At 42.3% G+C, this 16,396-nt stretch overlaps 1 protein-coding gene across 6 annotated transcripts in view; it reads left to right on the forward strand.

The window, feature by feature from the left end:
* Positions 1 to 16,396, forward strand: part of dmd (dystrophin) — a 303,308-nt gene that overhangs the window by 230,777 nt on the left and 56,135 nt on the right. For all 6 annotated transcript variants that reach the window (XM_030409547.1, XM_030409548.1, XM_030409549.1 and 3 more), the window contains 11 exons: positions 161 to 260; positions 1,123 to 1,292; positions 1,437 to 1,554; positions 1,879 to 2,090; positions 2,352 to 2,506; positions 3,566 to 3,752; positions 9,118 to 9,290; positions 9,379 to 9,535; positions 12,187 to 12,298; positions 13,897 to 14,165; positions 14,815 to 14,961. In XM_030409547.1, the coding sequence (XP_030265407.1) occupies positions 161 to 260; positions 1,123 to 1,292; positions 1,437 to 1,554; positions 1,879 to 2,090; positions 2,352 to 2,506; positions 3,566 to 3,752; positions 9,118 to 9,290; positions 9,379 to 9,535; positions 12,187 to 12,298; positions 13,897 to 14,165; positions 14,815 to 14,961 (1,800 nt within the window). The remainder of the gene's footprint in view (positions 1 to 160; positions 261 to 1,122; positions 1,293 to 1,436; positions 1,555 to 1,878; positions 2,091 to 2,351; positions 2,507 to 3,565; positions 3,753 to 9,117; positions 9,291 to 9,378; positions 9,536 to 12,186; positions 12,299 to 13,896; positions 14,166 to 14,814; positions 14,962 to 16,396) is intronic.

Raw genomic sequence — 16,396 nt, forward strand, 5'->3', positions numbered from 1 at the left:
TAAGTGCTTCTGATAAATTCAAAATAAAAGCCTTGGATTGCATTTGTCAACACTGACTGACTGACACAGTGTGCGTGTGTGTGTGTGTTTGTGTGTGTGTGTGTGTGTGTGTGTGTGTATGGGTGTGTGTGTGTGTGTGTGTGTGTGTTTGTGGTGACAGGTGAAGTATGCCAAACTGAGAGCGGACTGGACTGTGATCCTGGAGCTGCTACGGCAGCATAAGGAGAGGATGGCTGCTCTGCTGGTAGCCAAAAAAGCCAGTAAGGATTTATTTTCTTCAGTGGTTGATAATGCAAATTTAGAGGATTTAAGATTAGAATTGGAAAGGCCAGAACTAAGGTTAGGCTTAGTTTTGGAGCAGAGCTCATGTTTGAACATTGATTTTTATTAAAGATGTTGCTCAAATTTGAATTTTTAGCCCGTTTGAGTTGTTTGATTTTCAAAAGCCATCATTTTAACAGGCTGGGTACTAATTATAGACAACTAATTCTCTATAATTATGTACATTTTTCCAAATTACAATGGACATGTGTGCAGCAGAGGGTAAAACTGCCATCATCAACCCACTGCCATCAGGAGAGCTGTCAGCTCTGGCTAGCATACATGAGGATAGAATTCTACTGAGAAACAGAAGCTGCTAAACCCATCCAAAAAATGTTATATTAGCATAAAACTAACACTAGCATTAAAAAAGTAATATAGTATAAGAACTAATGTAACATTAACATTGTAAAAGTAATATTAGCACAAAATACTAAGATTATGCTACGATTCGAAAAAGTAATATTAGCATTGAAAAGTAATGTTAGCACACAAAAACTAAGCTAACGTTAGCAGATAGCTTGAAAAACTAAGGTAGCACTAGCATTACAAATTTAATATACGCCTGAAAGATAGGTAATCTTGGAAAAATCAAGAATAGCATAAAAAATAACAGCATTGAAAAAATCTTGATGTTAGCTTGCAAGGCATTTCTGTGTTTTACGTACTTTACTCTTCCTAGTACTAGTTACTAAGCTTTAGTTCATGGATAGAAAGAGACAGGGAGTGCACAGATACCCACTCAAGCCTTTAACTTGAGATGGATAAATGATTCAAACATAGTGTGTGTTTGTGTCCCAGATGAAAGTCTGACGGGAAGTTCCCTGCCTGAATCTGCGGCGCTGGCTCAGTTCAACAAGTCCTGGGCTGAGCTCACCGATTGGCTGACCATGCTGGATAACATGGTGCAGAACAAGCGTGTGGTTGTGGCTGACGTGGACGACATCAACGACAACATCGTCAGGCTCAAGGTCAGCATCCCCTAGATTTACTACACAACAAACACAATAATTATGATATGCAGTCTGATAAATGAATGACTTCCAGTGCATTGAACTATATTCCAATTTAAGTTAAAAGGCATTGTATAAACAAAGTTACTTCATCTCTACTAGGCATCTCTACAGGAGCTAGAACAGCGGCGCCCCCTCCTGGAAAGACAGGTCACAGCTGCCCAGAACCTGAAGAACAAAACCAGCAACCAGGATACACGCAACGCTATCACTGAACGCAGTACGTCAAATACATGCGTACAGTTTGCTGGCTTCTCCTCTTGAAAATGTTTATTTTTTCTCAGGATATCTGTTGCAAATACACAAAGAAATTAATTATTCTTTCAAAAATAGCCTAACGATGTTGGTATCATGTGGTACCTGTGTTTCACCAGCATCAGCGGACTCAGTAGTTGCCAGTTTGTGAAAAAACAAATGTAAAAAATGCTATTTTTGCGCCAAGCGTACTGTACTGTACAAATGCTAGCTTGCTAGTAAAATTTTTAAGTTTCGTGCCAGAGCTAACAATCAAAACTATAAAAATACGTTTTTTATGTCATTGTAGTCGACAGGCTTCAGAATCACTGGGAAGACTCTCAGACCAAACTCTCCGATAGGACGAAGCAGCTCCATAACATGCTGCAGGACTCCACCGAATGGCTGGATGCCAAGAGGGGAGTGGATCATCACATCAAGCAGGCCAGTGAGAGGCTGGAGTCCTGGCAGGAGATCACGTACACGATGGAAGATGTGAAGAGACAGAATACTGAACTAAAGGTTTGGCGGAACATCATATCATCAAATGCATTGTCTCAGATTCCTGTTGCGTGTCCAAATGAGTTTTCTAATTACTCATAATTCCCCACCTTCTATGGGACATTTATAAACAGATTGCTAAAAATATGAATTTACTTATAACGTGATGACTCAAAAGGCATTTAAAGGCTGAGAGTGAATCATCACATTTAACAATTGCTTTGATTGTCAATTCCCTTGTGTTCTTCTCTCGTTCTTCCTCCACTCCCCCTCCCTCCTCAGCTCATTTTGAAGGAGCTGCAGCAGTGGCAGGGCCCGGTGGATGAAACCAACGCACTTGCTAACAAACTGCTCACTCTGTACGCCAACGACGACACGCACAAGGTCACCCAGGTCAACAACAACATGGTGGCCACCTGGACGCACATCGGCAAACGGTAAAAACCTGCTACTTTCTCTACATGAACACCATACTACAAGTTGTTTGAACAGACCGAAAGTCTCATTTTAAAAACAACCAATAGGCTTTGAGCCTGATCCTTAAAGATAAGTACAGAAGTATTTTGTGCTGTTGATCATGCTTTAGTAAAGCACAGGTTGTTTATTCTACTTAAGCGAGTGAGCTTAGTTCAAGTTGTTTGACTGTACTTAATGGCGTGCCTCAAGGTTCTGTGCTCGGCCCAGTTGCATTTTCTTTTTACTTAACAATTTCACTGCCCATGGAACTAAAAGTCATTGATATGCAGATGATGTTTATGACATATTTAATTATAGTCTGTCTTTAATATTTTGCTGTCCCAGTTTTTCAGTCCAAACTTGTGTAGGATTCACACAAAACTAGGATGTTAGGACTAGGACTCAACATAGAAAATAAACTTTAATTTAGAAAATAGGAATTGTTAACTGTTATAAATATATTCGTATTTGGTTGGATGAATGTCTTTTTTAAAGTTGTAATCCTTAAAGTTGTCATCCACCCCCCTTCATTCACGTTGCTAACATTAGCATGCAAATGTTAGCTAACATTTATGTTGTTAATTCTAGCTAATGTTTAGACAGTTGACGAAAGAGAAAGATAGACACCACATAATACCAACGTCGTTAGACTGTTGGTTCAGACACCTTGTTAGAAGCTGAAACTGTCCCAATTCTTACACAGACATTAACAGAAGTTTGGAACCAACAAACATTTAAAATCATAATGTGTTTTTAAGGCAAAAATATTTTCTACAAGCTCTGTAGACTAAATGATTTATTCTTAATAAAAATGTTACGCTCATCATCCTTGCAAATGTATTTCACTGGGTTCATCTGTCCAAACAGATATTGGAAAGAAGTTGCTCATGTTTTCTGATCCAACCACTCGAAAAAGTCTGCAAAAGGAATTTAAATGGATGACCGTACTGTGCCTGTCTATTAAAGGGAGATTAGGAAACCAAATACATTTTTGAGTCAAAATTGACTATGTATACTGTCATGTTTGTGTGTCTCTCCAGTGTTTCAGACAGGGAGGCGGCTCTGGAGGCGGCCCTGAAGCTGCTGCAGCAGTTCTACCTCGACCTGGAGAAGTTCCTCAACTGGCTGACAGAGGCTGAGACAACCTGCAATGTGTTAATAGATGCCACCAACAAAGAGAGACTCCAGGAGCAGCCGGCAGCCAGGAACCTGCTGGCACAGTGGAAGGTAGACATGCATCATACATATAAAGATATAACTTTCAATGGGAAGAGATTAATTTAAAAGTGAAGGACACCATCGATATTTGATGGAAACATTCTGGAGGTCATGGTGATGGTGGGTTGATCAATCTTAGGTCCGACAGACAGAATGGCAGCATTTCAATGATATTTAAAGACCAGCAGCCGACGACTGATTGGCTTGAGGAATGTAGACAGAAAAATCATTGGGCAGATATTGTAATTTCAGAGGAGTAAATGTCGGGACTTTGACAGGGTGGGAAAGCAGAAGATTAGAACGGGAGGAAGTAGCAGAAAATCACCCCACAGAGGAATAAAAAGCAGGACGTGAGAGGAAAGCTCTTATTGAACTTTCAACAAAGCTTAATCTCTGCAGAAGAACCCTTCTTTTTTTCAGCTGACCTGTTTAAGAAGCCCTTTTTTCCCACTGCTTGGGTGTAGATGACCATTATTCTTACAATTTCTATTCCACAACTGCTGGTTTTACAACTCTTTAATAGCCACCGCCATCCATCCATGAGAGTTTTTACACCCAATGTAATGTAGATCTTTAATGGGGCAAAGCGAGGGATCCATTATAAGTTTGTAGCTGCATGAATAAGGATTTCTTTGGAGCAGGAGAAGAAGAATTTGGTAGATCAGCCCAAGAAGGAGGTTGAATAGATAAAGAAAACAGCTTCAACTACAGAAAAGGTCAAAATTCTGCCATTTTCATATTGAACAGATCACTGGATCAGTCATAACTTACAAAAACACAAAAAATTATGTCCGTGAGAATAGCAAATGTCTGTCTTTGTGAAACTTAAACCTTTCTTTTGTAACTGAATAATCACAGTTACGACAAAATAAGTGTTTACAGTTCATTGTGTATTCAGACATGACATTAAAGTGATTATCGGCAATACCACAGTATAGTTTCTGATGTTTATATCTGTCTAATGTCCATGTTTAAGCCTATATCTGGAAACTAAACTGTAATTAACAAGATTTACAACTACAATGGCTCTCAGAAGAGCGCATACCTCCCCCAAGGCCCAATAGTCCTCTATAATTCAATGAAGCCTAATCCAATATCAAATAAAACATTGAAATTTGCTGGATCAGATTTTTATTTGGATCCACCACCAAATTGTTTTTGCTCATAGACACCATCCACTTAAATACGGCAGATGTTTTCATTAAGATCCATGCATTATTACCTGAGAAATTAATGAAAATGTTAAAGTGAGAAAAGATTCTTGGATGCATCCCACACCAAACATTGCTCGGGTATAATCTGTGCCGAGACACATCCTCAATCCAAGTTTTGGGAAAATCCTTTCTGTAGTTTTTGTGTAATTCTGCTGATAAACCAGTGTTTCCCACACATATATTTTACTCTTGCAGTCCGCCGAGGTATATCAACAGCTGCCCAAGTATATTTGGCTACCATATTAGCATAAACTTTTATATTCTCAATCCATCTGAGAGAACGACGCCATCCGCAATCAATTAACTAGTAGACAGTCTGCCCTTGCTCTTCCTCTCCTTTCGACTGTCAATCATACGTGCTGTGCAGACAGAGAGACGCTCTCTGGTCATACATTTCTTCGTGATCCTCTTTCTGTCTTTGTATCATTTGATTATATCCCGCTTGTCCTCTGATATCAGATAAATGGACTTATTCCACATGAAGGGTTGGGGGATGATGACAGTCGGTACCACTTCTTTCACCAAAAGCCAGCCTACTGACAATATAGCAACGTGTATCTCCCAGATGGGCTCTTATAACATCAAGTGGGCCGTGTCCAGCATGTCAAAAAAATTCCCCCTCTCTTCTGGTGCTAGCGTTGCTGCCCACTATAAGGGTGTGGCCAGAATTGACAGATGGAGCCTGGAAAAAGGTGTGGTTGTCCCGCCCACACTGTTTGATTGACATGTGACAGTAGCTATGAAGAGAATAAATGAAACAAAAATATTAACGACTGCGACATTTTATCATATGGGATCCATCAGACGTGCAGTACATTTGCACTTTCTGACCCAAAGTTTAAGACGCTCCTCCTGGATTCTCTGCCCCGGCTGGTATGACAGGAATGCTGACATGGCAACATAAAGCGATCTCATTGGCCGGTCGCTGCCTGGCAGACAAATACAAAATTCCCCCCCACTGCATTGTGGGTGTTGAAGGGAAGGCTCTGTTCTGAGAGAGAACATATTTTGACCCCTCGGCCCTCGCCCTGCACCCACGCACACTTTCTGGCGGAGCGGCGTGCGCACACACACACATACTGTAACGGAAACACACATGCAGAAATTTGGAAAACACGCTGTTGCAAATGCATGCACTTCCTCTTCACACACACACACACACACACACACACACACGGCTCTCTCAGCACAACAGCAGCACTGTATGCAGAGCTGTGATAGTCTTCTGTGTCCAATTATAATGGCGGACAGCAACGCGGCGTAGCATCCAGAGAGCGCGCACACACTCACAACACTGCACGCAGATAAGGTTTAATTGGAAAATGAGCACACTCATCGTTTTATGTAGCCTTTCAAGTTCTCTCTCTCCTCCTCCTCCTCCTCCTCCTGCTCTGTCTTTCCAACTCGCTCTGACTCACACTCTCCAACTCTGTCTCCCTTTTTCTGGGGAACTAACTCTCCCTCCATCTCTCTCCGGCTCTCCCTCCCTTCCTCCTCATCTCCGAATCCCTCTCTTCGTCACACAAACACACACACATTTTTAAACAGAGAGGGTTCTGATGCAGGCGCACTGCCAGCTAATCTTGAGGGAATAGAAGAAGCAGAAGATGCTTCCTCTTCTTCTTCTTCTTGACGTGTAGTTTTGGGATTCCAGAGTAAAAGTTTTGAGGATGCTGCGCAGGAAGGTCTACCATGTTCAGGTTGGGAAAGAAATCATGATTTTTTTTTCTTTTGAATTTTGGTATAAATCGACTAGTTTTTGTGCACAGAAAAACTTCAAGTAGAGATTTTGTGTTTCTCCGACGGGGACTTGTCCCTCTGCGGACAAAAGTGCTTTTCATATAAACCAAAAGTGTAAAAGTAAGCTGATTCTGGCTCCTCGTGAGGTCAGCTGAAGGACAACTATTGAAGTATTTTCACAAAAAGGTGATAAAAATAAGAACGAAATGGAAAAAAAAAAAACGAATATGAAAAGCAAAGACCATCAGTTTAGAATAAAGACATCAAAGTTTAAGTTCATGTGAAGTTGCAGCGTCGGGATTGACTCAAAGTGTTCAAAGGGATCAGAGAACATTTAGATCACAGGAGAAACTGCAGGAAACTTTCTTGGAAAGTACTTATAATACATTAGTCGGTCTAATGCCGCAGCCCACCTTCACCGTCGTCACTGCTTTCTATTTGTTCTATTCCTGTCTGTGTCCTATTCTTTGGCGCAATGACCCATTTTCCCCCCTCAGGTATCATTAAAATTTCATGCGATCCAATTCATCTTAAAAAACTCCCTGCCTGTAAAACGTTCTTTCACGGGGTGTTTTTTTCCCTCTTTGAGGACACTTTGAGAATTTAGCAGATGCAGGAAAAGTGGATTAAACACACGTGAAATTAAAATCTGTTTTTGTGTTAGAGCTCAGTTTACCAAGAGTGTGAAGGCAGAAATAATGAGTTAGAGTCAAGTGACATAAAAATGGCTTAGTGGAGAACAACAGTTGGTGCTTTTGTGTTCATGTTATTAAAGGGCAAACTCGTGGAGAAATGTTTTGGGAGAAAAGAAGTCTGTGAAAATGGAAGAAAACAGTGTTCCCCAACCTTTTTTGCACTACGGAACGGTTTCATGTACGACATAATTCGGCCGACCGGGGGGGGGGGTGGTGCGCGTGTGATTCCGCAGTAAGAAAATTACAGCAGTTGTCCACTCACCGTCCCCGCAGCTGCAGTTCAGCCACTTTAACAGCCAACGTCAATACAGTTGTCCATCTCCCTCGCCTTTCCTTTCTTCTTTGCAAAGTAGCTCTCCGAAGACGTTTGTTTTCCACTAATCTCAGCTAGCTTGATTTTTTAGGGTATACCGGTCCGTGACTGAAACAGGTACGTGTCAAGTGCGCCAAGAGGAACAGACGGATGAGAATCCGTTTTTCAAAATAAAACAACTTTCCGAGTATGATCGGCAATATAACAGAAATAAAATAACGTATTTATTCTTTCTCTGCGGCCCGGTACCAAACGACCCACGGGCTGGTACCGGTCCGCGGCCTGGTGGTTGGGGACCACTGCCTTATAAAACAGATCTACTGTCTTGTGCAGACAATCAGTCGCTGCTCTGTGTTGTACAGACCAGCCGGTGTTTTCATCTGCTGGTCAACGTGTGTTCAGACTTCTGTTCTGAAACTGTACACGAATTAGTGCATATTTATTCACTCAATGTATTATATGCATTTTTAATTGGTGGGCCATGGACCACATGTTACCCTTTAACGACCTCATTTTGGCCTTTTGATCATTTTGTTTGTTGCTAAATAGCCCATTCAACAGTTGTGTCTGTTGCTAAGAGAAAATGCTCTTAATTCATTTCATTATTTCTTAATAATTTAACAAAAACAAACAAAAAAAAACAGCTTTCCTCTTGTAAAGAGATGAGAGAAGAGAAAAAACTAATTTGTTGCTTGAATGCATTTAATTTCTGCGCTTAACAGGTCAGACTACATTTGACGCTTCACTATAGGCCAACATTAATGTTTTTACTTGGAAAAAGTAAAAGTGCAATATACTGCTCCAATGTGACGATTTTTTGTTTTAAAAATGAAAAGTTAATGTGTGATTTTAAATTATACCGTGATAAGTAGCAGACTTGTTACTCCCTTACAGCAGTTCTGAGTTAGCAGCGCTCAGGTAAAAGCGTGTAGAGATGCAACACTGAACTGATGCCACGTCTCTCAGTGCCTCCATGCTGATCTTTTGGTATTTTCCACTCCAGTCCCGAACAAAGCTTTTATTTCCTTTTTCACTTTACAGAGATTGTTTTTTTTTTTAAGCCCTTGGATCCCATGTAGCGTCTTATCGGGAGCATTTCCAGTAATAGATTGTGCAGGTGGGGACCACCGCTGTCAGAGTTACCAGCTGATTCCAGGCTGAATATAACATCTTGACATTTCAGTGCTACCGAAAGGTTCCATCCACAATGCATTAAGTCCCGCGTTACGGCTCAATCCTGGTGGTTGCTGCTTTCAGGGAGTAAATCACTCGTTCAGATCCTGATCCCATTACTGAGCACTCGAGCAGGGAAAAAGTGAATTCCTGAAAGATGGCTGCTATTACCAAGAAAATGAAGTGTGTACGCTCCGACAGGATTTACTGCCTTCTACTCTTACTGTGTGTGTTCGCAGGATCTCCAGGCAGAGATCGACGGCCACACGGAGCTGTATCACTCCCTGGATGAGAACGGGCAGAGGATTGTGACCTCGCTCAGGGACCCGGAGGATGCCGCTCTGCTCCAGAGACGCCTGGACAACATGAGCCAGCGCTGGAACGACCTGCGCAACAAGACCCTCAGCATGAGGTGAGGGTGGAAACAGTGGGGACGCTCAGACTCAGTTCAGAGTTTAAATAAAGCAAACTTAATAAAAAATGCCTGTTTGTGTGTTTAGAGCCCACCTGGACTCTGAGATGGCCCCGTGGAAGAGACTCCACATGTCGCTGCAGGAGCTTCTCAACTGGTTGAGGCTGAAGAGTCAACAGCTGGAGCAGGAGCCGCCTGTAGGGGGCGACGTCCCCGCCGTGCAGACACAGCTGGATACACACCGGGTAGGAGGACACACACACACACACACACTGTGTGGGACACAGACAGACACACTGTTTGTGTCTGCAGCATTTTTTGTTTTGAGGAATTCTATATTCTGCTGATTCTGGAGCTGTTTGTGAAGCTGGCTGAGGACACAAGGCACGTACAGTGTTTACGCTTTCAGTAAGGGACTGTAGAAAAATCATTTGGAGGGTGGCAGGGTCAGAAAAGTAGGTTATCTACATTATTTCTTTGTTTTGTTGAAGGCAAGATCTCGCTTTTGAGATTTATCGTGATCTGTCTGTTAAATACAAAGCTACAGCCAGCAGCCAGTTAGCTTAGCTTAGCACAAAGACTGGAAACAACAAATTGCTAGCCTTGCTCAATCAAACTATTAGCATATTAAAGCCTCAAAACAAATAGGGAGCAACATATCACCATACTAACTGCTGCTAACTGCAGCCGCATTAAGCTAGTTAGCTCATTAAACCATGTAGCTAGCGGTCCTCCTAGCCGACTCTGTCCTGACTGGGAACTTAGAGCACCAGGGGAGTGTTTATGTTGTTTACTATCAGAGGGCTAGTCGGTTAGCATGCTAACACCACCATTAATTAATGATTTTATAAATGGATTATATTTCTTCACATTTGTTGATAATTTGTTTCTGTTTGAATGTTTTCGACTGACAGTTCTTACATGCTGCAAATGTATGTTTAAATTGGGGCACACCGCCAGATATTGTTGTACCTAACCCACAAAGAAACAAATCATACTCATGCCACTGAAGTGCAAATCACAACGGCAAGTGTCTAATAAATGAAGCTAATTTTCATATAGTCCCTGATCACAAAGAAAAGCTGAAATACTTTGGTGTTCTATTTCTCTTGAAGGTGAAGCTCAGAGTCACAATAAAAGGAAAAACACTTTGATAGACCTTCAGCTCAATGCCACTGCAATAAGCAACCAATAAAATGAGCCAGCTCGATTCTTCCATATAAAAAAAAAAAAAAGTTTTGTGGTTTCATTGCAAAGGCAGCCATTTATGTCTGAAGCAGACTTCATGTCTCTCTGACTCACATTATGCAAATCAAAGGCTCCCAATGAATGGGAAACATTCGGACAGGTTAAATGAAAAACCCATTTCGTGGGCCGTTTTATGCAAAGAAGCGAGATGATTGGCTCTGCTGATTTGGTCATTTTGCGAATAAAACTGCTATGAGTCTGCGAAATGTCGACTTTGTGCGGATATGCATTAGCAAAAGGCTTTTAGTCGAAGCATTTCACAATGAAGGTGGACGTGTTTTATGTTTTATTACAAGGGACACTCACATATTCATCACTCATTTAACAGTTTCTGTGCGTTAATACTGAATACATGACAACTTTTCGTTCTTTTATTATAATTATGCAGAGAACTTAATTTATCACATCTTGCGAGTGACGTGTTCGCTCCTGAGGCTGCTTTTATGCGTCCCTGCAGCGGGGGCTCTTAAGGTTTTTTATCGAGGGCCTCAAAATTGAAATGATCTCAAGAAAAACCAAGCTCATTAATGCAGATTGCACAAAACAGTCGTTGAAATACTTCAGTAAATCAGCTCACGACACAAACCTTCCTTCACATTTCAGGACCTGCTGGTGAAAAACACACACGAAAGGCGCGACAACGACAAATATCCAGGTGTTGACAATATATTTATCATGCTGTTGTGACATTTTTCTAGTCATTACTTGGTACCAAAATATGATCAGGTGGTGTTTTTGTGAAGAAACTTCCACGTGTTGTTAAAAAGAGAGAAAATTCAGTGCTTAAAGGGAAACTGTAGCCCGGAGCAATCATATTAAAAAGTATATATAAATACATTGAATCCAGACATGAGATGTCTTGTTTGGTTTTGTGCATAATTATTGTTGAATGAGCATTGAATTCAGTGGTCTCCTAAAGGGACAGTTCACCCCAAAATCAAAAATACATATTTTACCTTTTCTTACCTGTCGTGCTATCTATCCATCTAGATTGTTGTGAGGTGAGTTGCCACGATTTGAAGATGCGAAAAATCAACAGCAAAGAAATCATGACCTGGTTGCTCAAGATAATCCTCAGGCCTGGTTGTGAGCGGTTACATGTAGGAACTATTTTGTATGTACCTGCCAAATGTAACACCGCGCAGAGGGAAGCGTGCTTCTACTCATGTACAAGCAGAACATCAGACTTTTCGGCTTTATTATATTGTCTACCCCTCCTTTCTGTCTTCTTACACTTTGCTAATTCGCCTAAAAACAACCCATGAGTTAAAGATAAAGGCTATCACTTCAGCTAGCTTAGTTAGCTAGCCTCTTGGCCGTGACTAGAGCCGATTTAATGATATGTTGTACATTGATTTTATGATATATCAGGAAGGTTTTGTGATTTTAAACACTAAAGTTATATTCAGGAGAGGTTTCGATCATTTGTATCTAGAAATAACAAGAAAGAATTTCAACGTAAGGCGACAAATCTTTTCCCCCATTTGCTCTCAATGTGTCCCCGGCTAAATTTAACATTAAATTCAACGACAAGCTCAAGAAAAAACAATGGTAACACAAACTATATGTAGCCTAACTAAAACAGGTACAGATACGAGAAATTTAAGTTTTGATGTGTGTCTTTGTGTTTGTGTCTGTGTCGTCACAGGGCTTCAAGAGAGACTTGAGAGCCAAGGAGCCGGTCGTCACCAAGGCTCTGGACGACGTGGGCATCTTCCTGTCTGAGCTGCCGCGGGAAACGCCTTCACCTGAGCAGAGAGGTAACACACACACACGCCAACTGTGATTAACTTCAGACAATTCTTTATTTTCCTTTCCGAGGCTTACGGTAAGATTGTCCCCCTTCAGCACTTCAGACACTCTTTGATGTTTTTTTTTTATGCCGAACGGATTAAAAAATGAAGCAGCATAAGCTCTTTTGTATCGTTACATTTACATTTGAATGTACGTTGCACCTGCCGTTTAAATGCAGGAAATGCAGGAACCGGCTCATTAATTAGCGACATTCTCTGCCCGAGCAGCACCTTAATCAGCCCTCACGCTGAAAAGGAAAATATGAAGAGAATTTCACCGACCCAAAGCTCCTCTTCCTCTCGTCTCTGACTCACCGGGCGAACTCTGGACCCTGGTAACAGCCCGGTAACAACCACACACGGCGGTTAACATGCAGACACTTTTCCCGCAGCGCCTCCTGCACCATGGCAGCAGCCCGGTTACCAGGCTTATAGAAGACAGCTGAACTTTAACTGTGGCCCATTAAATCCATTCAACTGCCAACTCAAACCCACTCGCAGAGCGGAGGAAGAAAGGGTGAACTCCAGCTGCTAATCACTGACACACTGAGGGAAAACGAGCGCTTGCTCTCTCTCTTAGAAAGTCATTCCGTCTCGGCGATTAGACCTTCGGTGGGTTCGGCGTCTTTTAAAAGCAGAATTGACGCGCGCTTTCTTTCAACTGGATGACATTTAGCTTGGTTTAGATTTAGCCGGCTTTCCTAAAAGGAGAACGTGAGTCTTCAAAACCAGCCTGAGTGGTTTGACATATAAGTGAGGCAGTCTCTCAGGAGACGGTCTTCATTGTCAAAGCCAGCGCTCGTGTTTTTGTTTGCTCTCGCGGCCACACAGTGGAAATCCGTCTGCAGGGGGCTCGTCTTCTTCTTTTCAGTAATGATATTCACGTAGCAGCAGGGATTTTCTACTATGGACATTTATTCCCACAATTCTGCTTTGATGCAAATGAAAAATATTCTTGCATTTTATTAGAAGACACAGATTGATCATGAGGAAGGACTGTATGTGGAAATGTATTAATTTAAAGGCCCTGAAAGCCTTTTTTCACTCAGATTTTTGCAATGAGTGATGAAGTAAGAACAGGTTGGGTTATTTCACAAGAGTTCATATTGATACTCCCATGTAGCGTAAAGGCACTTGAACGTAACGTTTCATTTTGCAACCTGGTTTGAACTACACAGATTATACAAATAGTTTCTTCTCTCTCTACCTGATGGATACTTCTATCCTGTTGTTGTACACCGTCGCTCCATGCAGGCTTTTCAAAGTTTGAATCACACTCCTCACAGCGTTATGTCCCGCCTGCCTTTCGTTTTCATCGGGGAAATCTGTGACAATTCCAAAGCAAGATACTTTAGAAATGCTGTTTCATCTGGGTGGCATGTATCATACAAGTAGTCATGTGATCAATTGATGAAAAAACAAGTAGTGTTTGTCGTTATATTCTCGTTGTAATTTAAGCTCAATATGTGCACTTGTCAGTGCATTACAGGACAATATTTAAATACGGGAGGTCCAGTCAAGTTTGCTTCTCTTCTTGTCCAACTTGTTCTTTCAATCTCCCTCAGATATCAGCCCGGAGGAGCGTGCCCAGAACGTGGGGCGAGTCCTGCGCAAAGAAGCGGATGATGTGATGGTCAAGTGGGATCGGCTCAATGCCGACTCGGCCGACTGGCAGAGGCGGCTGGAGCTGGCTCTTGATCGGCTGATGGAGCTCCAGGAGGCGGAGGACCTGCTGGACGGGCAGCTGAGACAGGCCGAGATGGTGAAGGAGGCGTGGGAACCCGTCGGCGACCTGCTGATCGACTCGCTGCCGGAGAACATCGAGAAAGTCAAGGTCAGACCGAGTGAACCGGGCGCTGTTTGAAGACGTTTGATTTCAGGTTTATTCTGTGCTGAAGAGTGATTGTGATAAACTTTCTTCAACTGATTTTCAAGTATTTGTTGAAAGAGAAAACTCTACAGATCGTTATGCAGAAACAGGACCCTGCTAGAAAATTAAAAGCAAAAAAATATAATCAACAGAAAGTTTTTGTAGTAAAGCCTTTTGAAGTAATCAACCAAGTTCTAATAGATCATTTGGGATTGATTCACTGGTGATAAACAGCTCCTACAACACCTTGAAAGCCCCGTGTAGCAGTCATACTGTAGACGTGCGATACTTCTGAGGGAAGCGGCACACGGCAGAGTTAGCGCACAAGCATCGATCAACCGCCGTGTCACACACAGTGAGGGCGCCTCATGTTGCATCCATCCTACTTACTGAAAGCCTGTCGGTGTTCTCCATACATCAGCGAGCATTAAATAGGCAGAAAAGAGGGTTTACATGATGGTCGCATCTGTTTCTCACTGCTAGAAACTACACTGAACCGAACTTCTAACAACCTGCCTGTGTTTCCCATCTGTCCTCTCTGCACTGTAAACAGTCCAGCACAGAACAACAACCTATGTATGTGTGTGTGTGTGTGTGTGTGTGTGTGTTGCAGGAGTTCCAGGACGAGATCGCTCCGATCCAGGATGACGTAACACACATGAACCAGTTGGCGTCCACCTTCGGTCCACACGACATCCAGCTGTCGCCTAGCAACCTGGAACGCATTGATGATCTGAACACGCGCTGGAGGCTTCTCCAGGTACACACACACACACACACACAACATGCACACACACTTACACATTTATTCCGGTTTTTTCTGCAGGTATGTGCGCATAGGGTAATGTCAGCAAAGATGCACATACAATCAGTGCTGCCAGCTGCACACAGCTTAAAAACAATTTATTATTACAGTAATGTTTCCTTTGCAAGTCTCCACAGCTGAATACGGTGTTTAGACACCACTTGTCTTTATAGGTAAAGTTCACGCAAAAATGAAAGTTCAGTTATTATCTACTCACCACAATGCTGATGGAATGCTGATGACTGGATTTTCATTTTTGGTTGAATTTGTCCTTTAATTCCAGTGAAAAGACATATGTCTGATGTCTTACTGTATTTAACTTTGTCCGTGTGCCCGTCTGCGAGTACATCCGTGTGTGTTAATTTATGGGAAGACTGTAATAAAGACAATAAGAGCACCCACACACACACACACACCGTGTTGGTGATCAGAGGCAGCGCAGGGTGTGCCTCAATCAGTCTCAATAAACCCAGTGGCAGCCACACGGGAAGTCAGACAGTGATTGTTACCGGGGGTGACAGATTGAGCCAATCAGCTGCCAGAGAGACGCGACTGATGCCGCGGAGTCCCGGGGCGGAGATGGGCGCCACAGTGACACCGCGGTGACGGGACCAGACGGCCAGTCTCTCTGAAGTCAGCACCTGACCAGATGCTCACACACACACACACACACACACACACACACACACACACACACTCCTTTGTGTTGTAGTAAGGTGAGAACATCAGTGTAGTTGATGAAGATAGACAGAGGAGGAAAGAAGGATGTGATTTATGGTTACTTAAGAAACAAACTAAATCGGCCTGCATTTATCAAACTTTGCGGAGGAGCACTTCCCTAAACCTGAACGATAAATGCTTCCCAGGAGAGTTTACAGCTCGACAGTAAACAAACCCGACACTCCCCCCTGCTCCGAGCAAATACGATCGATGGCTGGGCGGTTAACAGAGCTTACTAGCTAACGGCAGCTATAGCTAGCAGCAGTTAGCGGTTACTCTGGTGATACGCTGCCCCCTGTATGTTTGGAGTATGAATTCGACAGGTGGCCAATTCTAACATATTGCGTATGTTCAACTGAGACATTATTTGTCGTGACCACGGATTGTTATTGATTGAAATCACTCCAAAACACGCTAGCGCTAGTCACTATAAAACAAGATAATCCTTAATTAGTCCCACAATGAGGGAATTAGCATTGTTACAGCAGCAAAATATGGAGATAATTATGGAAAAAAAACCCACTAATTAGTAATTAGTTAGAAAGATATCACCAAGAAGAAAATAAAATATTAAGAAACTGTTAGCAGTGTGATAAATAGAGGCTTTTTCTCTCTTTACACTGATATCCCTGAGCTGATTTGAAACGGTACGAAGGGAATTTAGTGGTTC

The sequence above is a fragment of the Sparus aurata genome, chromosome 24, assembly GCF_900880675.1.
Source record: "Sparus aurata chromosome 24, fSpaAur1.1, whole genome shotgun sequence".
Lineage (NCBI taxonomy): Eukaryota > Metazoa > Chordata > Actinopteri > Spariformes > Sparidae > Sparus > Sparus aurata.